The sequence below is a fragment of the Neoarius graeffei genome, chromosome 5 (assembly GCF_027579695.1).
Source record: "Neoarius graeffei isolate fNeoGra1 chromosome 5, fNeoGra1.pri, whole genome shotgun sequence".
NCBI classification, from domain to species: Eukaryota; Metazoa; Chordata; class Actinopteri; order Siluriformes; family Ariidae; genus Neoarius; species Neoarius graeffei.
The window spans coordinates 20733118-20759842 of record NC_083573.1 but is presented as its reverse complement, the minus strand read 5'-3'; the positions used below and the strand labels follow the sequence as shown (position 1 = coordinate 20759842).

General features: G+C 40.5%; 1 protein-coding gene across 9 annotated transcripts in view; it reads right to left on the bottom strand.

Moving 5' to 3' along the window:
* The window catches only part of LOC132886573 (transmembrane protein 241), a 140247-nt gene that overhangs the window by 45095 nt on the left and 68427 nt on the right, over nt 1–26725 (bottom strand). For 2 of the 9 annotated variants that reach the window (XR_009654707.1, XR_009654708.1), the window contains exons 15-17: nt 26104–26123; nt 14186–14227; nt 13673–13865 (exon numbers count right to left, since the gene is read on the bottom strand). Coding sequence is in view for 7 of the 9 variants with exons in the window: in XM_060921398.1 (XP_060777381.1) it covers nt 13673–13865; nt 14186–14227; nt 18737–18846 (345 nt within the window). In the remaining 2 variants the exon portion in view is untranslated. Of the gene's footprint in view, nt 1–13469; nt 13866–14044; nt 14228–18736; nt 19329–21680; nt 25994–26103; nt 26124–26725 lie in introns of those variants that run through there. The other 7 variants (XM_060921391.1, XM_060921397.1, XM_060921398.1 and 4 more) reach the window with 6 other exon arrangements.

Here is a 26725-nt window from a genome sequence, read left to right as displayed (position 1 = left end):
GCAGACTTAAAGAGCGACCCTTTGGAAAATCCAGACATGGTCCTCTATTAAAAAATCCTTGAAGATATGGCTGAAGGCTTATCAAAGATGTGATCATTAATTTATTATTTTGTGATGTGTGCTGCCTTATGTGTTGTCATTGTGTATTGATGGTAGAGTTCTGTGTAGGTGTGTTGTTCTTGTGTCATCGTTATATGTTGTGATGTTGTTGTCCTAGTATGATGTTGCTGTTTTTAGTGTATATCTAGTCGTAATGGCAATAGTAGTGTATGTATTGTCCATATTGTTTTGTTTGTTTGTTTGTTTGTTTTAAGCCCCCTGCCCAGGGACCACAGATGAAAATTAGCTGTATAGCTAACTCTGGTATGGGACTTGTTCTGTACATGGCCCCTGTTAAATAAACTAAAAACTAATAAACTAAACTATGTGGATGGTTCAGCCTCCAGAAATCCAGAGACGGGAAAGAACAAAGTAGGTTTTGCCGTAGTCTCAGATCACGAGGTCCTCAAGGTGTCGTGTCTGTCCTCAAACCTGTCGGCGCAGGCCACAGAGCTCTGTGCCCTTATCGAGGCATGCAAATTGGCTGCAGAGCAATCTGTCAATATTTTTACGGACAGTAGGTAGGCATTTGGCATTGTGCACGATTTTGGCACCATTTGGAAACATAGAAATTCTCACTAGCACAGGATCTCCCATTGCACATCATAAACTGGTCTCTGAGTTGCTGGATGCTATTCTACTCCCTAGAGCCTTTGCTGTGTGTAAGTGTGCTGCCCATACTAACAATACTGATCTTGTGTCTCAAGGAAATGCCAGGGCGGATGCAGCAGCTAAGTGTGCAGCCTCAGCTTCCAGTTCACCCTCTAACCTTGCTTTTCCTCAGGTTTCCACCCCTGTTTACAGCTAGCGGACCTTCAGAGCGCTGCTACCCAGGACGAGAGATGAGTCTGGAAACAGGCCGGCTGTATCTTTGCAAACTCGGTCTGGGTTTGTCCCTCGGGCCGTCCCTGTCTACCAAAACACATGTTCCCTTTCTATGCAAAATTGGCACATGGGCTCACCCATGTGTCAAAAGGGGGGATAGTAGCAGAAGTAACAAAGAGATGGTTCACAAAGGGGTTTTCAAACTATGCTGCGAAATTTTGCAAGCAATGCTTGATACGTGCACAACATAATGCAGGTCAAGGTATCAAACTAACTCAAGCAGTACACCAGGCAAACCATTTGATCATCTCCAAATGGACTTCATTGAACTGACACCTAGTGAGGGGAAAAAAGGTACTGCCTGGTAATAGTTGACATGTTTTCAAAATGGGTTGAAGTATTCCCCACAGCTAAACAAGTCAGTGGCAGTGGTCAAAGCACTCCTGAGAGACACAATTCCTAGGTGGGGTATACCTAGCAAAATCTCAAGTGGCAATGGAATGCCCTTTGTTAATGCAGCCCTAAAGAAAATGGAAGCATTCCTAGGGATAGACCTGAAACAACATTGTGCCTACCATCCTGCCAGTGCGGGAGCAGTGGAGAGGGAAAATGGGTCCCTTAAAAATAAACTAAGCAAAGCTTGTGCAGAAACAGGGCTAGGATGGACAAAGGTCCTCCCTGTAGTACTCACACAAATGAGGATGCAAACTAGGCCTAAACATGGGTTAAGCCTATTTGAAATTCTGTTTGGACGAGTACCCAACACGGGGATAGGGCCAGCCCAAGGAACACCACCGGACACCACACTGTGTGATGATGCAATGTTGAATTACTGTGCAACGTTGTCCTCTGCTTTGAAATCTATCCACAAAACAGGTAAAAGAAGCGGTGCCCAAGCCCGCTGAGGGACCTCTGCACAATCTACAACCAGGGGATTGGATAGTGGTGAAGGACTTCTGACGAACCAAGTGGAACAAGCCATGGTGGAATGGCCCATTCCAGGTCTTGCTCACGACCCCAACGGCAGTGAAGGTCACAGACAGAGTGATGTGGATCCACGCTAGCCACTGCAGGAGGGTTCCTGAGCTGGCTGAGCAGGAGGAAAAGGAAGGCCTAAGTGACCCGGACGCTGACCAAGACGCATGAGTAGGAAGGGCACCACTGCATGGAACAGTGCGAGTATCACATCAATCATGCACACACCCTCAATAGGGAAGAGTATTTCAGTGTCTAGCCAATAGATAAGCCTTAGGGTTTCAAGTTTCCTCCAAGTCCCCGTGAGGTGGAATGAGGGCTGATGGGGCGTGCCTGCCCTCTGAGCACCAATACACGTCATGGGAGGATTCGTGTGGTGGTCGATACAGGGAACCCAGGCTGACACAGAGTCGAAGACAGTTGGTGGCGTTGGTTCAGTGGATGGAAGACTCTGATTCCATCCACCATACCGGTCTTGGGCTTAGTGATTGTGATACTATGTTTGCTCCCTGTTTTCTGTCAATGTTGTATGTCTGTGTTTCAAAGGCAGCTGACAAATATTGGTTACCAGATGGTGAAAATAGACCCGGATGACTTGCTTGACTGGCCTCCAAACCCACACGAAGACTATAACCCACCGTTTAATGACGTCAGCACAGCTGATATGAAATTAGCCCTAGCTTAAAACACTCTTATTTGTGGTTGTTTTCTGTTCTATTGTTTCCTGATCTATGTATATAGCTTGCTAGCATTAACTTAAGACGTCTATGTCTTACAAAACAGCCTTAGTATTATCCCTGTACACTCAATGATGTGTGAAGTCGAATCTCTCCAGGAACTCTTACCACTGAAATTGTGTACATTTCTTTCCTTTAGCAATTATATATCCTGTAGGATAAAAGGGGGGAAATGTGAAGGAAATTTAGTGAATGAACATTCCTATTCTCTGTGTTTGTGTGTGTTGAGCTCAAGTGGCCTAGTGTACTGAGAAGTTGTCTTCCCACAAGCTGTAATCGCCTTTGTGTCCTTGGCTCAACGGCTGGTGATAAGCAGGCTGCCTTGTTTGTTTCATGTTATGTTATGCCTAACCACACATCCGCTGCACATCTCCGAGCACACCAGGTGCATGCTCTACCAAAGAACCAATGTTTAGCTTCAAGGGCAAGCCTCGAGCCAATCACATGCAGACGCGAGCAGTAAGCGAATGCCTTTAGAGTATAATAGATAACAGCCACTAAGACACAACTCAGTGCGCACTCTCTGCATCACCTGAGGTGGTGTCTTCTTTTCTTTTCCTGTTTTATAAGCTCTACTATAATAAATAACTGAAAAGACCACTGCTAAGCGTTCTGAAGTGTTTTATTAGAAGTTTCCATTACAACACCTATCCTGTTTTAATGAGAGTCAACCCACAATCAACGAAGTCAGATCAGTCTTAGTTGAGCAAGTTGGTAACAGTATTTCTTTCTTAATGAGCAGTTCAACAAAAATTGCTTCTTCTTGGTCATTTTATAAATCCAATTTTGATCTGGAAGCTAATTTTTACCTAGTATTTCTAATATGTTAAATATGATACAGGTTATAAATATGAACACTGACAAAATTGTTGAGGCCCCCGTCACACTTATTCGGAATTAGCAGGAATCAAGCAGAACCAGCCCGAATGAAAAATTTTTCAAAATTTGTGCCACATTTGGGCAGGAATTTCAAACTGACCAACATTCTTACAGCTTTGTAAGAATGCCGTTTGAATACTTAGAATGCGCTTCAAACCTGCCTTGAATGATTCTTGCACATTCCGGGTGTATTAGCTTTCGAATGCAGTTCAAATGTAGTCCTGGAATATATGAAGAATTTTAATTCCGACGACATATAATAAAATGAACATTATTACTTGTATTTGTTACTTGCTTCAAGAATAAGCTATATGAATAACAAAACCTACAACACCAAAGTGAAGCCTAAAATCACAAGCAACATTAAGCCAAAAAAGACAAATCACTGAGCGAGTCTCACAATAGTTCCATGCAGCGCTCGAAACTAATGGTGTCCCAATGTCCCGGGGACCATAAAAAATGTCATCGGGACACAAAATTATCATATCTGGGACAATCCCGGGACAATGGAAAAAAATAGATCTAGAAAAAAAGTTCTACATGGGGGAAATTGTGAGAGTAATGCAGTGCGCGTAGCAGTCACAATTGCAGGGCCTGAGCTGCACTCTGAATGAATGATTTGCCTTGAGGCGACAAGCCTGTGTCTCTCTGAGAGGGAGCAGCCCGTCCCTTCTGTGTGTGTGTGTGTGTGAGCGCAAGCAGCCCCTCCCCCACCCGCGCGCTGCACTGAGAGACACAGAAAGGGCAGTAATTGCTCAGAGTGCACCCTCCAAACAACGGGGATTTACACGAAAACGGAAGGAGATATTCACAAAATTCTTTCACATTGAGTGCCACAAGGCTCTCCTGATTACGTTGATGTAATTTTGTCTGTAGTGTAAAAATTGAGCTCACTAGAGCGAGTTAAAAACGAGTTTTTGCATGAGAAGCCTGAAAGTGAGGAGAGGTCAGGCGCTCAGCCCCATAGACTGCCATTATAAACGTGGCTGCGCTGTGACTGCAAAATCAGAAAAGTCACTGTAAATACAGTGGTGCTTGAAAGTTTGTGAACCCTTTAGAATTTTCTATATTTCTGCATAAATATGACCTAAAACATCATCAGATTTTCACACAAGTTCTAAAAGTAGATAAAGAGAACCCAGTTAAACAAATGAGACAAAAATATTATACTCGGTCATTTATTTATTGAGGAAAATGATCCAGTATTACATATCTGTGAGTGGCAAAAGTATGTGAACCTCTAGGATTAGCAGTTAATTTGAAGGTGAAATTAGAGTCAGGTGTTTTCAATCAATGGGATGACAATCAGGTGTGAGTGGGCACCCTGTTTTATTTAAAGAACAGGGATCTATCAAAGTCTGATCTTCACAATACATGTTTGTGGAAGTGTATCATGGCACGAACAAAGGAGATTTCTGAGGACCTCAGAAAAAGCGTTGTAGATGCTCATCAGGTTGGAAAAGGTTACGAAACCATCTCTAAAGAGTTTGGACTCCACCAATCCACAGTCAGACAGATTATATACAAATGGAGGAAATGCAAGACTATTGTTACCCTCCCCAGGAGTGGTCGACCAACAAAGATCAGTCCAAGAGCAAGGCATGTAATAGTTGGCGAGGTCACAAAGGACCCCAGGATAACTTCTAAGTGACTGAAGGCCTCTCTCACATTGGCTAATGTTCATGAGTCCACCATCAGGAGAACACTGAACAACAATGGTGTGCATGACAGGGTTGCAAGGAGAAAGCCACTGCTCTCCAAAAAGAACATTGCTGCTCATCTGCAGTTTGCTAAAGATTACGTGGACAAGCCAGAAGGCTATTGGAAAAATGTTTTATGGATGGATGAGACCAAAATTGAACTTTTTGATTTAAATGAGAAGCGTTTTGTTTGGAGAAAGGAAAACACTGCATTCCAGCATAAGAACCTTATCCCATCTGTGAAACATGGTGGTGGTAGTATGATGGTTTGGGCCTGTTTTGCTGCATCTGGGCCAGGACGGCCATCATTGATGCAACAATGAATTCTGAATTATACCAGCAAATTCTAAAGGAAAATGTCAGGACATCTGTCCATGAGCTGAATCTCAAGAGAAGGTGGGTCATGCAGCAAGGCAACGACCCTAAGCACACAAGTCATTCTACCAAAGAATGGTTAAAGAAGAATAAAGTTAATGTTTTGGAATGGCTAAGTCAAAGTCCTGACCTTAATCCAATCGAAATGTTGTGGAAGGACCTGAAGCGAGCAGTTCATGTGAGGAAACCCACCAACATCCCAGAATTGAAGTTGTTCTGTATGGAGGAATGGGCTAAAATTCCTCCAAGCCGGTATGCAGGACTGATCAACAGTTACCGCAAACGTTTAGTTGCAGTTATTGCTGCACAAGTGGGTCACACCAGATACTGAAAGCAAAGGTTCACATACTTTTGCAACTCGTAATATTTGCAACTTGTAATATTGGATCATTTTCCTCAATAAATAAATGACCAAGTATCATATTTTTGTCTCATTTATTTAACTGGGTTTTCTTTATCTACTTTTAGGACTTGTGTGAAAATCTGATGATGTTTTAGATCATCTCATCTCATTATCTCTAGCCGCTTTATCCTGTTCTACAGGGTCGCAGGCAAGCTGGAGACTATCCCAGCTGACTACGGGCGAAAGGCGGGGTACACCATGGACAAGTCGCCAGGTCATCACAGGGCTGACACATAGACACAGACAACCATTCACACTCTCACCTACGGTCAATTTAGAGTCACCAGTTAACCTAACCTGCATGTCTTTGGACTGTGGGGGAAACCGGAGCACCCGGAGGAAACCCACGCGGACACGGGGAGAACATGCAAACTCTGCACAGAAAGGCCCTCGCCGGCCACGGGGCTCAAACCCGGACCTCCTTGCTGTGAGGCGACAGCGCTAACCACTACACCACCGTGCCGCCCCGTTTTAGATCATATTTATGCAGAAATATAGAAAATTCTAAAGGGTTCACAAACTTTCAAGCACCACTGTAAGGCCAAAAAAAAAAAAAGATAGTGTGTTTCAGGTAACATGAAATACTAAAATAAGGTCGGTAGGTAGGAAAAAGTTTTTTTTTTTTTCTTAATTTTTTTTATTTTGTTCGAAAAAATTAACACAAGTAAACATCTTACAAAATAATATTTTGGCACAGAATCCTTTATACCACACATCATAAAATAAGTGTTTTAAATCTTTAAACGAATAAAAAAAATAATCGCAAGAGTTCGAGTTATGATCTACGGAAGCGTACTGCTGCCACACTCAAAAAAAATTGGCTTAAAATCAAGTAATTACGTGAAAAGATATTGTTAACAAAGTTATCACGTTTTTACAATATATTTATCATATAATAACAACACGTAATTTCATGATACGAAATTATCACGTTATTTCATGATATTTTCACAGAAACACAGAAATAACGTGTAAATAACGTCCTAGGCTAGGCTACTTCCATTAAAAGCAGATGGCCTAGCCTACTGTAGAACTTGGGTTGAGCAAAAACACCGAGCAAAAACATGGCTGAATCCTGAATGACTCCTATTTGTATAAATAGGGGACTACATAGCGGCAAAATGTAGTGTTTTTCCTGCCATGGAAGTGCACTTGTATACTGAAGAGGAAGCGATTTGCATTACAGCCTTGAATGAGGATTCAAAATGGCGGCTCGGCTCAGTTTTCCCTTCCTCCTTCAGTATACAAGTGCGCTTCCATGTTTATGCAGGGGGGCTGAAAGAAGTGGCGAAACTTTTTGTTTCTTTCACAACTTGAATGCGTTGAAACAAAAAAATGACAAACTAACGCCGCTTACACTAAAATATCAAGGGAAATTTGTAATAAAAACTTTACGGCCGGCAATTTCGACGCGGAAGTTCTCGATCGGTCGGGTTACCGGAAACACACTTTTTTTTTTTTTTGGCCTAATGTAAATGATTTCTATGACTAAAGGTTACAATAAAAAAAACTTGCATTACATTGCTTTGTTTGCACTTATATGACACTTTTATCCAAAGTGACTTTACAGTTTTTTACAGTGTTACAGTCCCTGTAGCAATGTTGGGGTAGGTGCCTTGCTCAAGGGCATTTCATCCATTGATGGTATGGCTGATGGCTTTCAAAACATCTCTGAATGGGGCAACAGGTATATTACATAAAAATGGATAACGGCAATGGTGAAAATAAGTTGGCCTTATATATGCCAACAGATATTCAAGGTACAAGTAGATGAAACGAACATAAAAGGGGTCTTATTTTCAACTAAAGTGTACTGCAGATGTAGTGAGTTCAAACATTTTCTGAATGAGCTAGTTGGCCCCTTTAAATAAACAGGTATCTATTCATACAGTGAGATCACCAAAGTTTAATAAACTGAAAATGCAATAACTAATTTTGAAGTAGATAGGACATGTCACTTGTGTTTTGTGACTTATTGTAAAAATGATACAAAGGGTTCAAAATCGCATAGTTACAAATATAATAGTAACTTCATATGATAATATTAACCACTGGTTATTTCAGAGAGGAAAAAAATGGGGACACTATTGCTTCCATTCGGGACAATACAACACAGAATTCGGGACCACTGGGGGACACAAAGAAAAAAAGTTAAATTTCGAGCCCTGGCAGCCATCTGACAATCTTTCACTGCAATACTTGATGAGCATGTTAGCCTAAGTGCTTGATTGTGGCCACAACTGTCATTAGTAAATTAGCACATGTTGACCTGAGTCAGCATGGAGCCCAGACATAGGGACACTGCTTTCAGTTTCCTGGTCAAGTGATTTTTAAAGGACATGAAACATAAATGCACGCTATATCAGTTTCTTTCCATTAAAAATATGAAATAATTGCATCAACAAATACAAAATTATCTATTCAATTCAGCAAAATCGTTATATTCGTGATGATTATATGGCATTTCTGCTCGAGCTCCGATATGCATATTTTACAACCGGAAGAGCCGCTGTCACGTGATCATATGTCACAAAAACTTTCGGGTACAGCACAAGCGGGTAGATGAATATGGAGAAGTGTGAATCGTGATGATGACGAATGCGACAAAATAGTTTTTGTGTCTTGGATGACAAGAAAATTGTTTCGTTTTTAGAGTGTTTAACATACATTGAACATCATGGTGTATTGCGACCTCCCAGTCAGTCAGACGCACTGTTACTCCTGTTAGCAATGTAGCTAGGCTCAGCATGGCCAATGGCATTTTTTGGGGCTGTAGTTAGATGCGACCAAACTCTTCCACGTTTTTCCTGTTTACATAGGTTTATATGACCAGTGACATGAAACAAAGTTCAGTTACACAAATTGAAATGTGGCGATTTTCTATGCTATGGAAAGTCCGCACTATAATGACAGGCATACTAACACCTTCTGCGCGCTTCGACAGCGCATTGATACCTTCACTCGGAGTTGTACCATTATTTTTTAGACAGGGCGGCCGGACCAGGGCATTCGCCCACCTGGCCGTGCCCGACGAGGAGCGCTCTCGGCCAGCTTGGGAGGCAGACGGCAGCCCCTCCTGGAAGTGTGGTTTTACCATGGGCCTCATGCGGTAAGGATTAGTATTATAATTTTGGGTGTATCAATTATTGATTATCATAATTCTGACTCGTTTCGCCATTTTGAATGTTTTCATCTCGGACTCTGGAAGCATTGTATCTCAATCAATCTCGAAAAATATCAGCAAAAAAAAAAAACAAGCTTGCAACGGACTTTAGCTAGATCTATGATGAACTTTCAATGTATGATACAAAAATAATACTTCTTTCAACAGATCATTAGCCTTTGAGCAGAATTGTTTTTAACTTACCAGGAAGTGTTATCGAGCCGACCGCTTTCAGTTTCATGGGGATTGAATGAACTCTCACTCTCAGAATCATCTGACCCGTCAGAGTAAAGACAAGATCCATGTTCATGTGAATTTCCAGCTATCGGTTCGAATTGATAGGGTCTAACTTCACATCTCTGTGAAACATTGGGAATGTCACTGTCGATGGTGTCCATTTTGGTAACCTGTTTACATTAGATTCCTAAGCGCTGGCTCCTTGGAAAGTTTTTGTGACGTCACGGGTCACGTGACCACCTAGCTAATTAACGAATCATTGTTTTACGCTGATGTATAAAAAAGTTGAATAATGTGATGATTTTCACATTTTTGATGCCCTGCGGTGATTTAGATGGCATTTCTTATGTCCTTTTATACATAATTATATCCAGAAAAAAATCCATGTCCCATGTCCTTTAATGACTGTGAAGACCAAGGTGAAACTTCAGACAGTACTTGGTATTCTTTCTTTATGGATCCTGATTTGGCTTCAGTGCCTGCAGGGTCTCAAAGTTCAATGTTGGCCTCAGGATACCCAGTGAGTGCATCAGTTTGGATATAGACAGGTTTCTCTCTATGTAACACTTACTTTTAATATTCTAAAATAATATTCTTTTAATATTCTTAAATTCATAAACTCATCTCATCTCATTATCTCTAGCCGCTTTATCCTGTTCTACAGGGTCGCAGGCAAGCTGGAGCCTATCCCAGCTGACTACGGGCGAAAGGCGGGGTACACCCTGGACAAGTCGCCAGGTCATCACAGGGCTGACACATAGACACAGACAACCATTCACACTCACATTCACACATTACTCACAGTCACACATTACGGTCAATTTAGAGCCACCAGTTAACCTAACTTGCATGTCTTTGGACTGTGGGGGAAACCGGAGCACCCGGAGGAAACCCACGCGGACACGGGGAGAACATGCAAAGTCCGCACAGAAAGGCCCTCGCCAGCCACGGGGCTCGAACCTGCCGGACCTTCTTGCTGTGAGGCGACAGCGCTAACCACTACACCACCGTGCCGCCCAATTCATAAACTGTAACAGATTTTAAGTTACAATAACAAGTATTATTAATCCATCTGAAATATTTACCGAAAATTTTGTGTAATTTGACATTCCATGTCCTCAATCCAGTTTTGGCAGCCAGGGATCATACTGCCAAGGCCCTTGTTTTTGACTGCTCCCCTATTCACAGAATACCAAACCCCTATGGCTCCTCCTGCAGGTGGTGGGTCCACAGGATCGTGGACTCAGTTTGGTGGGCTCAGTATTGCAATGTTGCTTTTTGCAGATGATGTGGTCCTATTTGTTTGATTGAGCTGTAACCTCCAACTTGCACTGGGACAGTTTGCCGTCAAGTATGAAGTGACTGTGATGAAAATTAGCATCTCCAAGTCTGAGGCCATGGTTCTTAGCCAGAAATAGGTGAAGTGCCTGCTCCGGGTTGGGGATAAGTTGTTGACTCAAGTGGAGGAATTTAGGTATCTCAGGGTGTTGTTCACAAGTGAGGGAAGAATGGAGTGGGAGATTAACAGGCAGATCGATGCAGCAGCCGTAGTGATGCAAATGCTGTACTGGTTTATCATGGTGAAGAGGGTGCTGAGCCAAAAGCTGAAGCTGTCAATTTACTAGTCAATCTATATTCCTACCCTCACCTCTGGCCACGAGCTGTAGGTAGTGACCAAAAGAACAAGAACGTGGATACAAGAGGTGGAAATGAGCTTCCTCTGACAGGTGGCTGGGTGCACCCTTAGAGACGGGGGGAGGAGCTCAGACATTTGGGAGGGGCTCAGAGTAGAGAGTCACTGCTTCTCTACATCAAAATGAACCAGCTGAAGTGGTTCAGGCAGTTGTCTAGAATCCTTCCTAAACTCCTCCTATGTGAGGTGTTCCGTGCATGTCCAACTGGGAGGAGACTCCAGGGCAGACCCAGAACATGCTGGAGAGATTACATCTTTCAAAAGGCTTGGGAATACCTCAGTGTCCCCCCAGAAGTGTTGGAGGAGGTGGCAAGGGAGAGAGAGGCCTGGCCATCTTTGCTTGAACTGCTGCCCCTCCCACCTCCTAAAAATATTCCAGGAAGTGGATTGGCTGTGCTAAATTGGGCCTAGTTGTTTAATTAGCGTGCAAATGTGCATTTATTGTGACCTATGTTAGACTGGTGTCCCATTGAGGATTTATTCCTGTTTCATGGCAAGTCTTCCCAGGATAGCTTCACATCCACACTGGATAAGATAAAGCTGAATAATATACAATTATAACACTTTTTCATTAGATGCACAACAGGGCAGCATGGTGGTGTCGTGGTTAGCACTGTCGGCTCACAGCAAGAATGTCCTGGGTTCAAGCCCAGTGGCCAGCAAGGTCCTTTCTGTGTGGAGTTTGTATGTTCTCCCTGTGTCTGTGTGGGTTTCCTCCGGGTGCTCCGGTTTCCCCCCACAGTCCAAAGACATGCAGGTTAGGTTAATTGGTGGCTCTAAATTGACTGTAGGTGTGAATGGTTGGTTGTCTCTGTGTCAGCCCTGCGATAACCTGGTAACTTGTCCAGGGTGTACCCTGCCTGTCACCCATAGTCAGCTGGGATAGGCTCCAGCTTGCCTGCGACCCTGTAGAACAGGATAAGCGGCTACAAATGATGGATGGATAGATGCACAACCCGAATTAAAAAAAAAGGGTAAAAGGTAAATAAATACAGAATGCAATGATTTGCAAATCCTTTTAAACATACATTCAATTGAATACAAAGACAAAACGTTCAAACTGATAACCTTTGTCTTATGAAATTATACACCCATTCTGAAACTGATGCCTGAAACATGTCCCAAAAAAGTTGCGACAGTGTCCACAAGAGGCTGGGAAAGTTGTGGAATGTTTGGGACAGTCAACAGGTAAATGGGTTAGGGTTAATTGGTAATTGGAATCAGGCTGGTTCCTGAGTTGCGCATTCTGTGCTATGCACTTCCTGGTTCCTGAGTTGTTTGCGCGGAGTCCTTTTTTCCTGCGAGTGCTGGCGTTAATTACTAATCTTTTTCAACTTTTTTTCTACAAATAATTTTCCAGTATCCTCTTCATTTTTATTGTACTGTCGCGTTCCTTTTGTACTTTCCACTTTCGCTTTCCTTTTTCTGTTTTTTTCTCTCTCTTTTTTTTTTTTTTGGAAGAACACCGAGACCGGAAGCTTTTTTTTTCTCTCCTTCTGCGTAAAGACCACAAGCGGAGGCCATCTACATCGGATCTGCTTTAATATCAACAGATCTTTGACTAAGGTAAGTGAATCTTTTCATCATGGCACACCTTCACCCTGTTCAGTGTGCTGAGTGCAGGATGTTTAGTCATTCTTCCTCCGTCGCTAGCGATAGCTTTATTTGTGATAAGTGCAGATTAGTTAGCTCTCTGACGGAGAAGATTACAGTGCTAGAAGCGCGTGTCCAGGCTTTAGAGAAGGTTGGTGAGTGTGAGAACAGTGTAGTTTCTGTAGAGGAAAGGCTGGACACCTTAGGTGGAGTTAGTAATCCCCCAACTCCGGCATTAGAGCCCTTACAGCGGGGCGAATGGGTGACGGCTCGGCGGCATAAGCATAGAGCCAAAGCTACCGCTGAGGCTCGCCCATGGGAGCACCACTCCTTTCCGTGTCACGTGTCGAACAGGTTTGCTCTCCTTAGTGACCCCATTGCTGGGATACGGCAGAGTATCCGCCATATTGGATGTGGCAAATCTTCCCCGTAAACCAATGCAAGTACTTCATAAAGCCCCTTTCTACAATAATATTTAACTCGATGCCTTTTATTCACCCATTAAGACACACACGTATATATTTGGGAAACAAACAGGCATCAAAAGAACATATATATATAACTTTTAATGTGATGGTTATAAATAGTGTGCGAAATACCCTGTACACTGCAAACTAGCGATAGATAGCTCAGGTAAGCTAATCAGTCAGCATACTGTGGCAAGCTACCAAAACCTGAGGCCACAATAACCAACCTACAAGACTGAATATGATATATGATGGAAATAGTGGAAAAACTGGAAATAGTGAATGAAAATAAAAATTTACTGTTTTATTTATTGAGTCACCACACAGACCTACTCTCGTTGAATAAAGTGAGCTGAATGACCGCCAAACTGAGTTCGGCCAGGTTCTAACGTCATACCAAAACAAAATACATCACTGATTCCTTCACATTCAGAAAGGTTAAAAACATTCATCATACGTTCAAAAACGTTCATCATAGTGTGGCACTGTATTATCTAATTCTCACTGCTTATAACTATACACCTACCTGGTGGAGATGAGCTGGGAAACTGAAGACTGAAGGAACAGCTCCCTCTCTGATCCTGACTGTCTGACCTGTTCTGTCAAAATCCTCCGTTCTGAAGTGTTCACTGCAGAGCATGGATGACGGAGTAGCAGAAAACCCTTCCCGTCGCACAGCTGTCTCCCACTGCTTTTTCATGGCTTTATTTTTGGGAAACCTACATAGTATATGAAAAGTTAGCTAAGCAACTAACAACAATCAGCGTATAGTTAGTTTTTTGTTTCTTTTTTATCAGACATCTAAGATGTCTGATAAAAAAGAAACAAAAAACGAACTATATTTAATATAAGACATAATGAACGTAATCGAAAGAACAATCAGCGTAGTTACGAAGGAAATACTTCGTTGTTTGGAGACAGGTTTCACCGAGCGGCTATTATGCGCGAGACTTCATATTAGCCACAAAGTCAGAAAAATCTGTTCGTAAAATTACGTTATAATGACCAAATACAATGAAAAGTATTTTTCCAGTCTCACCTGTGAAAGTTAATCCCATGTGATCTCGTTTGGACGGTAAACCTGTTGGTACAGTTAAACGCAGCACATGAATGAGGCATCTTTATTCTTGGCTACTGTCTAGACGCTATACCAGAGATGGTTGAAGAATCTCCACTTTGCCACATCCAATATGGTGGCGAGGATGACATATGATTCTACATGGAAGGCGGCGTCTATGTTTATATGTCTATGGGGGACTCTATCATATGGCACGTGAAATTAGCTCAGCCTTTAGGGGCACCAGCAGCTTTAGTCAGGTGTATACCGGGAGCCAGGGCGCCGGACGTAGCAGGTAATCTTGGGGTCCTAGGCAAGCACAGGTTCTCAAGGATAGTTATCCATGCAGGAGCTAATGATATACGCCTTCGTCAGTCTGAGGTTACTAAGAGTAACTTTGTAGAGGTGTTTAAATTAGCGAAGGCGATGTCCGATGCTGTAGTATGTTCTGGCCCCATCCCAATGCGGCGTGGCGATATAGCTTACAGCAGGTTATGGTCACTGAACTGCTGGCTGTCCAGGTGGTGCTCTGAAAACAGTGTGGGCTTTATAGATAATTGGGCTAATTTTGAGGGCACTGCTGGCCTGTTAGGGCGGGACGGTATCCATCCCACTCGGGAAGGTGCTGCTCTCATTTCCTGCAGCATAGGTCATAGTCTCAGAACAGGCCTAGTTAATTCCTGACAATCCAGAGCCAAGGCCAGGGAGCAGACGAACAGGCTAAACCGACTGTCTGCTAGCTGCACAGAGTCGTCACTCAGGGTCCACTACATTGAGACTGTGTCTGTTCCCCGGGCTAAACAAAAAGGTAGAAATTTTCAGAGAGTTTGTTCCAGTAACCTAATCAATATAAAATTAGATCATACTGACTGTACAGCTGCTGCCAGCACCTTTTGATCTAAAGGTGGGGCTATTAAATATTAGATCTCTTACATCTAAAGCACTAATGGTTAATGAACTTATTACTGATCAGAAGTTTAATGTATTTTGTTTAACTGAAACATGGATTAAGCCAAATGAATATATATAGCATTAAATGAAGCGAGTCCTCCTGGACACAGTTATATACACCAGCCTCGTCAAACTGGCAGAGGAGGCGGCGTTGCGGTTATTTATAATGATGATCTAGGTGTAACACACAAACCTGGTTATAAATTTAATACATTTGAAGTTCTTCATACTCATATAATGTATGTAGCCTCGAAAAATAAGTCTACCCAGTTAATTCCATTGCTTATTATTTACAGGCCCCCGGGGCTGTATTCTGAGTTTCTTTCTGAATTTGCAGATTTTATCTCAGATCTGGTTATTTCCTTAGACAAAGCTTTAGTTGTCGGAGATTTTAATATTCACTTCGATAACCCAGAAGACCCTTTAAAAACAGCATGTGTGTCCATTTTAGATTCAGTAGGGATTAATCAGAATGTCATAGGACCGACCCATAATGGTGGTCACACCCTTGATCTAATACTAACATTCAGGTTAAACGTAGACAATATAGTCATACTTCCACAGTCTGAAGTTATCTCAGATCATTATCTCATCTCATTCAAACGATGTCTGAGTAATAATATATGCACCTCACCACGCTTGTATTAATGTATTAAATGTACATTCGCGTCAACTACTGCACAGAGCTTTATAAATAATCTCCCAGAGTTATCAACTTTGATTGGGTCACTGTCAGCCCCTGCAGAACTTGATCAGGCAACTGAATGCTTAGAGTCAACATTCCGCCATACCTTAGATAATGTAGCTCCTCTTAAAAGGAAATTGGTCAGAGACAAAAAATTAGCACCCTGGTATAATGATGACACTCGCACATTAAAACAGACCACTCGAAAATTGGAACGTAAATGGCGTCAAACAAAATTGGTAGTGTTCAAATTAGCATGGAAGGAGAGCTTCCTGAAGTATAGAAAAGCTCTTAGTGCTGCGAGATCAACATATCTCTCCTCCCTAATAGAAGATAACAAAAATAATCCTAGATTCCTATTTAATACTGTTGCAAAATTAACCAGGAATAAGTCCACTATAGACACATGCACACCTGCAGTATGTAATAGCAATGATTTCATGAATTTTTTTTAATGACAAAATTGAGAATATCCGACAAAAAATTCAAACTACTAATTTATGGTCAGACAATGTAAGTGACCCTGTAGTTAACAATATAACTATATCAGATCATCAATTAAAATGTTTTACTCCCCTAAAAGAAACTGAATTACTTTCATTAATCTCGGCATCAAAAGCCTCAACTTGCATACTAGATCCCTTACTTACACATCTATTCAAACAGATAATACCTGAAGTAATTGAACCGCTTCTAAAAATAATTTTTTCTCTCACGATTGGCTATGTACCCAAATCCTTTAAACTAGCAGTTATCAAACCCCTGATTAAAAAACCTGACCTTGATCCCTGTCAGCTGTCCAATTATAGGCCAATATCAAAGCTCCCCTTTAATCTCCAAGATCCTTGAAAAAGCTGTGGCACAGCAGTTATGATCATATTTACATAAGAATAACATCCATGAAATGTATCAGTCAGGATTTAGACCTAATCATAGCACAGAGACAGCTTTGGTTAAAGTAGTAAACGACCTACTGTTGGCGTCTGATCAGGGCTGTCTCTCGCTACTTGTGTTGCTTGACCTTAGTGCAACATTTGATACCATGGATCATTCCATTCTTCTGGATAGACTAGAAAATGTTGTGGGAGTTAAGGGAACGGCCCTCTCCTGGCTCAGCTCTTATTTAACTGATCGTTATCAGTATGTTGATATAAATGGTGATATTTCTAGATGTACTGAGGTAAAGTTTGGTGTTCCACAAGGTTCTGTCTTGGGTCCACTGCTTTTTTTTCTTTATATATGTTACCTCTGGGTGATATTATTCATAAACATTGTATTAGTTTCCACTGTTATGCTGATGACACACAGTTGTATGTTTCTGCAAAACCTGATGAGACACCAGCTTAATAGAATTGAGGAATGTGTTAAGGACATTAGACACTGGATGCTTATTAATTTCCTTCTGCTTAACTCTGACAAGACTGAAGTACTTGTACTAGGACCACATACAGCTAGAAGCAAGTTTTCTGATTACACAGTAACTCTGGATGGCCTTTCGGTTTCTTCACGCGCAGCAGTAAAAGACCTCGGGGTGATTATTGAACCCGGTCTTTCATTCGAAACGCACATTGATAACATTACCCGGATAGCTTTCTTTCATCTCAGAAATATTGCTAAGATAAGAAATTTAATGTCACTACATGACACGGAAAAACTAGTTCATGCTTTCGTTACCTCCAGGTTAGATTATTGTAATGTCTTACTGTCTGGTTGTTCCAATAAATGCATAAACAAGCTCCAGTTAGTTCTAAATGCAGCAGCAAGAGTCCTTACTAGAACTAGAAAATATGACCACATCACGCCTGTCTTATTCACACTGCATTGGCTCCCAATCAAATTTCGTATTGATTATAAAATACTACTATTGACCTTTAAAGCACTAAATGGTCTCGCACCACAGTACCTGAGTGAACTTCTGGTCCTCTATGACCCGCCACGCCTACTTAGATCAAAAGGTGCAGGCGATTTGCTGGTACCTCGTATAGTGAAGGCTACATCAGGGGGCAGAGCCTTTTCTTACAAAGCCCCACAGTTATGGAGCAGCTTTCCAAGTAATGTTCGGGAATCAGACACAGTCTCAGCGTTTAAGTCTAGGCTGAAAACATATCTGTTTAGTCAAGCCTTTTGTTAATGGTGTTTGAGGTAAAGGTGTAGATCTGGAGGGTCCTCAGACATAGTGTTTTGGTAAACTGGGATGTATGGATGCTGTCAGTCCCCACTCGCTTGCTCCCTCGAGTTTGTTGACGGTGTAGTGGCTGGCTGCTTTATGTCCTGGGGCTCCCTCATGCCTGTGTTACCTTCCAGCTTTTAGTTATGCTGTCATAGGTAGTTGCTGGAGTCCCTGCTTGTACTCAGTGCAATATGTATACTCTTCCTACTTATTCAGGTGACATTGGGCATACCTAACAACCTGTGTTTTCTCTCCCTCTCTCCCCCCAAATCTGTCCCTCTGAGTTACATGGAGTCAATAGGAAATCTTTTGGTGGAGAGGGTGGAGACCTTGACTGGCTCTCGTAGCCTGCAGGGAATCGGCCGTCAGACATTCTGTCACATGTCCCAGACCCGGTGAAATGTAACTGAATTATCTTGGCCAGCCCTAAGGGTCCCATCTGCCTGCACTCGCTCTGATCTATAATTCCAACTGTCTCATTGCTGAGGAGTGTGCACCCATCACCCATTCAAGCATTCAGCCAGAGCAGGTCATGATATTTTTTTAACCATATTAACATGCCATTGTTGTGTATTATGCCTGATGTCAGGACTCTCGTATCTGCAAGCCTACCACACAGACTTAACACTTATTCAGGTGACATTGGGCATACCTAACAATCTGTGTTTTCTCCCCCCCAAATCTGTCCCTCTGAATTACATGTCGGTCCTGGGATCGAGATGCTGACCTCCTCTGCTCCTCGGACCTGCTTGATCCATCCTGGTGTCCTGTGTCTGGTTGGAGTCTCATCGCATCGCTCCTGTGGAGGATGGCCCCATGAGGACAGTTGAAAGTCATACCTGGAGGACGCTCTGGTCTCTTACAGTAATGCTTTTATGGCTGAGGACTACAGTTGACTTGCTAACTTTAGGAATGCAGTTGTCATGAACAGTTTTGCACTCAAGTTTCCACTAATGAAGAGTTACATCAACGAAATTGACTTCATGTTAAAACTGTTATTATAGTCATGCTGTCTGTTGTTGCCCAAATGATGGGTTCCCTTTTGAGTCTGGTTCCTCTCGAGCTTTCTTCCTCATGTCGTCTGAGGGAGTTTTTCCTTGCCACCGTCGCCACAGGCTTGCTCATTGGGGATAGATTAGGGATAAAATTAGCTCATGTTTAAATTTTGTAAAGCTGCTTTGCGACAATGTTTATTGTTAAAAGCGCTATACAAATAAACTTGACTTGACTTAACTGGAAAGGCTCCATGGTTCACAAGGAAAGATGAGGTGAGGTTCATGACACTGTGGAAAAACTGCATTTGCAAATACTCCAACAGTTTAAGAACAACTTTTCTCAAAGTACAATTACAAGGAATTTGGGGATTTCATCAACAATCCATATCATTTCTCAAAAGATTTGGAGAATCCAGAGAAATCTCTGCACATAAAGGGAAAGGCTGAAAACCAACTTTGAACACCCATGACCTTTGATCCCTCAAGCAGCAGTGCATTAAAAACTGACATGACTGCATCAAGGATATTACTACATGGGCTCAGGAACACTTTGGCAAACACAGTAAATACAGTTAATCACCACCTCTACCACACAAAGCGAAAGCCATATACAGTGCCCTCCATGATTACTGTCCCCCTTGTAAAGACTGATAAAAAAGGGTTAGAAAAACATCCACATTTTTTTAAGGAGCTTCATCACACACTGAAAAAATGAGAAAAATCCAAACTTTAATTGAATGGTTTTATTAAAGAAAAAAAAATATACATGTGACTTTATTGGCACCCCTGAAAATTATAACTGAAGCATAGGTCACATTTAAATGGTACATTTTTTGAGTTGATTGGAATGTGTAGGAACATTAAAGCTGTAATACACGACTTCCTGATTAAGTGGGGTACAAATATGAGGTGACACAGAGGCCAGATTCCCCTAGTCATTCATCAGCATGGGAAAGACAAGGGAATACACAAACCAAATGAGGAAGTGTGTTGACCTTCATAAGTCAGGGAATGACGAATATATTTTTGTGTAAAACATATACACACATTGTGTGTATAGGACAATAACAACAGTTATTCCACGAAATCAAGTCGTACGTGAGGTGCATAGCACGGAGTTGGCTATAAGCCATGTACGATGAGATTGAGTGGAATAATTGTTTTATTCTATCCATTCATTGGATTTTGAGATACAGAACATTTTTTTTTTTGCAAATTTGATAAAAACTGTATACAAAATGTCTGACAATCATTTCTGCTTATAATGTAAACAAACTGCCGAAATGACAGTTACAATTTGTGAAAAAATGCTGTAATTGTTAAATTTTTTTTAAAAAGATGCACATTCTTACCATCAACTACTTTCATTCCATATTTTGTTGCTTTTTTTGTATTTTGGGGGGTTTCGAGTAGTTTTTATTTCAGCCCGAGCGTGACTGCTTATATCCAGCAATAAAAAAAATAAAAATAAGTGTGTGTGTACAAGTGAGACATTTTGAAATTTCATGCCAAATATTGGCTCATTTGAAATTTCATGACAGCAACACATCTCAAAAGTTGGGACAGGGGCAATAAGAGGCTGGAAAAGTTAAAGGTACAAAAAAGGAACAGCTGGAGGACCAAATTGCAACTCATTAGGTCAATTGGCAATAGGTCATTAACATGACTGGGTATAAAAAGAGCATCTTGGAGTGGTAGCGGCTCTCAGAAGTAAAGATGGGAAGAGGATCACCAATCCCCCTAATTCTGCGCCGACAAATAGTGGAGCAATATCAGAAAGGAGTTCGACAGTGCAAAATTGCAAAGAGTTTGAACATATCATCATCTACAGTGCATAATATCATCAAAAGATTCAGAGAATCTGGAAGAATCTCTGTGTGTAAGGGTCAAGGCTGGAAAACCATACTGGGTGCCCTGATCTTCGGGCCCTTAGAGGGCACTGCATCACATACAGGCATGCTTCTGTATTGGAAATCACGAAATGGGCTCAGGAATATTTCCAGAGAACATCATCTGTGAACACAATTCACCGTGCCATCTGCTGTTGCCAGCTAAAACTATAGTTCAAAGAAGAAGCCGTATCTAAACATGATCCAGAAGCGCAGACGTCTTCCCTGGGCCAAGGCTCATTTAAAACAGACTGTGGCAAAGTGGAAAACTGTTCTGTGGTCAGACGAATCAAAATTTGAAGTTCTTTATGGAAAACAGGGACACAGTGTCATTCGGACTAAAGAGGAGAAGGATGACCCAAGTTGTTGTTAGCGCTCAGTTCAGAAGCCTGCGTCTCTGATGGTATGGGGTTGCATTAGTGCGTGTGGCATGGGCAGCTTACACATCTGGAAAGACACCATCAATGCTGAAAGGTATATCCAGGTTCTAGAGCAACGTATGCTCCCATCCAGACGACGTCTCTTTCAGGGGAAGACCTTGCATTTTCCAACATGACAATGCCAAACCACATACTGCATCAATTACAGCATCATGGCTGCGTAGAAGAAGGGTCCAGGTACTGAACTGGCCAGCCTGCAGTCCAGCTCTTTCACCCATAGAAAACATTTGGTGCATCATAAAACGGAAGATATGACAAAAAAGACCTAAGACAGTTGAGCAACTAGAATCCTACATTAGACAAGAATGGGTTAACATTCCTATCCCTAAACTTGAGCAACTTGTCTCCTCAGTCCCCAGACGTTTACAGACTGTTGTAAAGAGAAAAGGGGATGTCTCACAGTGGTAAACATGGCCTTGTCCCAACTTTTTTGAGACGTGCTGTCATGAAATTTAAAATCACCTAATTTTTCTCTTTAAATGATATATTTTCTCAGTTTAAACATTTGATATGCCATCTATGTTCTATTCTGAATAAAATATGGAATTTTGAAACTTCCACATCATTGCATTCCGTTTTTATTTACAATTTGCACTTTGTCCCAACTTTTTTGGAATCGGGGTTGTACAATCCCAATTCCAAAAAAGTTGGGACGCTGTGTAAACTGTAAATAAAAACAGAATGCAATAATTTGCAAATCATGGAACTCCTATATTTCATTGAAAATAGTACAAAGACAACATATCAAATATTGATTTTTTTTTTCATTACATACTCACTTTGAATTTGATGTCAGCAACATGTTTCAAAAAAGTTGGGACAGGGGCATGTTCATCACTGTGCCTATTTGTGCAAGTGTTGCAAGCCTTTTCCGTTTTGTTTGCAAGTGTAATTGTTTCTGTATTCAGGGATTCTTGAGACAAGGGATAAAATGGGTTTTTAATTTCTAAAAATAAAATGTTGATTTTTCCAAAATATATTTATATATTATAGTTGCCCCAGATGTTGGCCTTTTAATGCTGTCAAAATACAATCTCCCAGGTTTAACATTTTTAACATTTTTGTCATGATTGCTGGACAAGCATGGAATTTTGTCAACACCATAAGACATACAGAAACCTAGAAAATATGTATTTTGAATAAAATTATTGCAGTTCTTTTGAATATTGGAGATAATTTTAATCTGTGCTGATCTATCCACATTTTCAAACTACTACGATTACTTAAAATAAATTATGGAGCTATCGCTTATTATTAGTGGGGAAATATACATTTTCACATTTAGTTTTTAATCTAAAAAACAGACAATGGTATTCAGCTATATAAAAATTACAAATTCATTTAGGAAATGCAGTGTTTTTATTGAGATAATCTGAGACAATATAATAAAATCTCCTTTTAAAAACAAAAATGAAAAGAAAACTCATCTTATGGAGTTGACGAGCTGTTGACGGAGTTGACACACATCTTACGGTGTTGACGGATTAGAAGAGAACAGGGTATAACTTCATTTACCATGACCATTGAACTTCAAAAACTCTTTTTTTTGCACTCACACCCACTTTAAAAACAGTAACTGGGCAGTAGACTTTTCTAATCTCTTGAACAGTCCATCTCATCAAATATGTGGATCATGGACAAAGAACATTCAGAACATTCAGTAATTCAGCCTTTGAATGTAAACATTTCTGAAAATCTTGAACTCATCCAATGTCATTCTAGCCTGAAGTGGACAAATGTACAATGTTGTATTTAGTGAAGAACACACACACATATATGGAAAGTAAGTCAAGTACACACATGTATACATGTTTTGAGACTCTCTCTCTCTCTCTCTATACTATATATATATAGAGGGGGGGGGGAGAGAGAGAGAGAGAGAGAGACTCAAAACATGTACATGTATACATGTGTGTACTTGACTTACTTTCCTTATAATAGGCAGATTGAAATCAGCATAATAATAATTATACCATATTCAACAAATATGATTGTTCAAATAATACAAAAGCTCTTCGTTATTTAAGCACCTTAAATGGAAAACATAATGTGTATTGTATTGTAACTTACTTATTTCTCACATAATGAACACGCACGCGCGCGCACACAGTACATACAGACTGAATTCAGTATTACAAAAGAAATAATTATCTTCTGTGTATTTCATATTGAATGAATGTATGTTATTAAAATATAAAATAATAAAACTACAATGTCAATGTATAAAATTTAATTAAATGGGTAAATAATACATTCAAGTCCCATTTGTCAACACCATAAGCTAAGTGGTCAACTCCATAAGACAAATTTTCTTATGGAGTTGACGTCTGATGGAGTCTTACGGAGTTGACGAAATCTTCAACTTTTCATCATAACGTGTTTTCTTTGCAGGAGCCATCTTGTTTTTCACCAGCTGCTTATGGCCTCCAAAATAAAGTTAGATTAAACTTTTATTTCTGAATAAAATCACATAAACCTTGAATTTTATCGACCATGGTGTTGACACTCTATGGTTGTGACATAGGTGGTTTTGTAAAAGAAGATAATTTAAGACAAATATGTGAAATATTAACTTACCAGAGCAGAGCCCTCATGGCATGTCCACCACACAGGGAGCAGAAAAGGGGTCCTTAGAATGTGAGTTGGCCACTATAATGCCTGATTTTTTGCGTTTTTAGAAAAATCTTATGGTGTTGACAGAAAGTCCGGACACGATTTCAATCCCGTAAAAAGTACATAAATATATTTTTTAAATGGTTGGTTCCTACGCAGGTTGAATATTCATTTAAAATACATGATCACAGTAGCAATTTTGTTTGTTTTAATGTACTTTAAACAATTAAGTATTGTGAAGTCATGAAACGTGCTTTCGGACATGGGTATTTTTAGGTTCAGGCAGCACACTAGGCTATTTAAAATACAATATATGTGTAAAAAAACATTAATTAACATTTTGTAGTATATATATATGCTGTTGTTTTATTGTTTAATCAAGTTATTTGACATTTTCTAAACACATTTTAATCATTACAATGAGTTTTATCTTCCGGACAGGTTTTGTCCCTCATCTCAAGAATCCCTGTATTAAATTATCTGCGTTTGTCTAAATTAACGTAAATCACCTCTACTTTTAACAACACACTAAACATTTGGGAACTGAGGAGACCAATTGCTGTAGTTTTGAAAGAGAAATGTTGTCCCATTCTTGCCCGATATTAATTTTCAGTTGCTCAATAGTCCGGGGTCTTCCTTGTTGTATTTTGTGCTTCATAATGTGCTAAATATTTTCAAATGGGAGACAGGTCTGGACTGCAGGTAGGCCAGTTTAGCACCTGGACTCTTTTACTATGGAGCCACGCAGTTTTAATATGTGCAGAAAGCGGTTTGACATTGTCTTGCTGAAAGAAGGAAGGCCTTCCTTGATTTTGTGTGGATATAAATTCAGCATTAATGATGCCTTCCCAGATGTACAAGCTACCCATGTCATATGCACTACTGCACCCTCATACCATCACAGATGCTGGCTTTTCAACTGTGCACTGATAAGCTGGATGGTCCCTCTCCTCTTTAGCCTGGAGAACGTGATTTCTCCAGGTTAGAGGAGATTTCTAAAAAAAAAAATTTCTACTTTTGATTTGTCAGACCTTGGGAGAATTTTCCACTTTGCCTCAGTCCAACGTAAAAGAACTTGGGCCCAGAGAAGGTGGTGGTGTTTCTGGATATTGGTTATATATGGTTTAACCTGCATTTGTGGATACAGTAATGAACCGTTTTCACAGACGATGGTTTTCTGAAGTGTTCCTGAGCCCATACAGTGATTTCCACTACAGACACGTGTCTGGTTTTAATGCAGTGTTGCCTGAGGGCCTGAAGATCACAGGCATCCAATGTTAGTTTTCCATCTTGTCTTTTGCATACAGAGATTTCTCCAGATTCTCTGAACCTTTTCATGATATGTACCACAGATGCGATCCCCAAATTCTTTGCAATTTTACATTGAGGAACATTATTCTTAAATTGCTGCACTGTTTGCCCATGCAGTCTTTCACAGGAGTGGTGAACCCCTCCTCATATTTACTTCTGAGAGACTCCGTCTCTCTGGGATGTTCTTTTTATACACAATCATGTTATTGACCTGTTGCCAATTAACCAAATTGGTGGGTTTTTTTTTTAGCATTACACAACTTTTTCAGTCTTTTGTTGCCCCTGTTCCAACTGAAATGTTGCCAACGTCAAATTCAAAATGAGCATATATTTTTCAAAAAACAATCAATCAATCTCGGTTTCAACATTTGATACATTGCTTTTGTACTATTTTCAGTGAAATATAGGAGTTTCCATGATTTTCAAATCTTCACATTCTGTTTTTCTTTGTTTCACACAGTGTCCCAACTTTATTGGAATTGGGGTTGTGTATGTATAACACACACACACACACACACACACACTTGGTTTTTACCCATTTGTTAGTATATTTAGACAGTGTGTTGCCTGTGCAGACCATGCCATCATCAGTTCCTATTACAGTAAAGAATTAAATTTTCTGTTATCACAGGTATGCAAGTATACAAAACACAAACATCTGGAAATTACATTCTTTTATATTAAATATTCTGGCGCGCCTCTGAAGTGCTGTGATTGTCAGCTGTTATTGTTTAATCTTTTAAAGAAAGAAAGATAAGTAAAGATAAAGTATCATTATATGATTATGTAATGAAATTGGTTTTTAGCTCTCCAGAAGTCTGTTAGCATATATGGACAGTGCCTCACCAGCATGGTTTGTAAGGATGCTGTAAGGAGGAAGAAAAAAAAAAAAGAAGTGGTAATCCATATTGTGGACAAAGAGCATTTATTAATTTTATAGTACACTGCTCTTCTAAATTTCACAATACACTGCAACCCCACTATAACAAACTCTTACCACAAACTTTTGCATTTCACAAACTAAGTTCATGCCCCCCACCTTGAACGACAATGAGGCTGAGTCTTCAAAAACATACCACTGAGCCATGTGCTCCTCTTCCCACCAGAAACAAAGCAATAAGTAATGAAGCCTGCAGTTAGGTGTCAAGTATGTGTTAATGCCATAAAACAAAGGCTGAACTAGCCACGCTTAGGTATCCATCATTTACAATTATTGAGAACGGCGATCATTGACTTAAAAAAAAAAAAATCACCAAAATACTGAATTAAAAAAAAAAAAAAAAAAAAGACTTATGAGCTAAAAGGAGTTTTACTCGAGTCTACTCTGTAAGCACTGTTGTCATGGTTACTCGTAAACATAAGATACTTTCCATCTGTCAGAAAATACAGGTGATAGATGGATGTATTTGCTGGAAGAGTTTTATTTAAAAAGCACACTGGCAAAGAGATCCAAATCAGTGATCAAAAT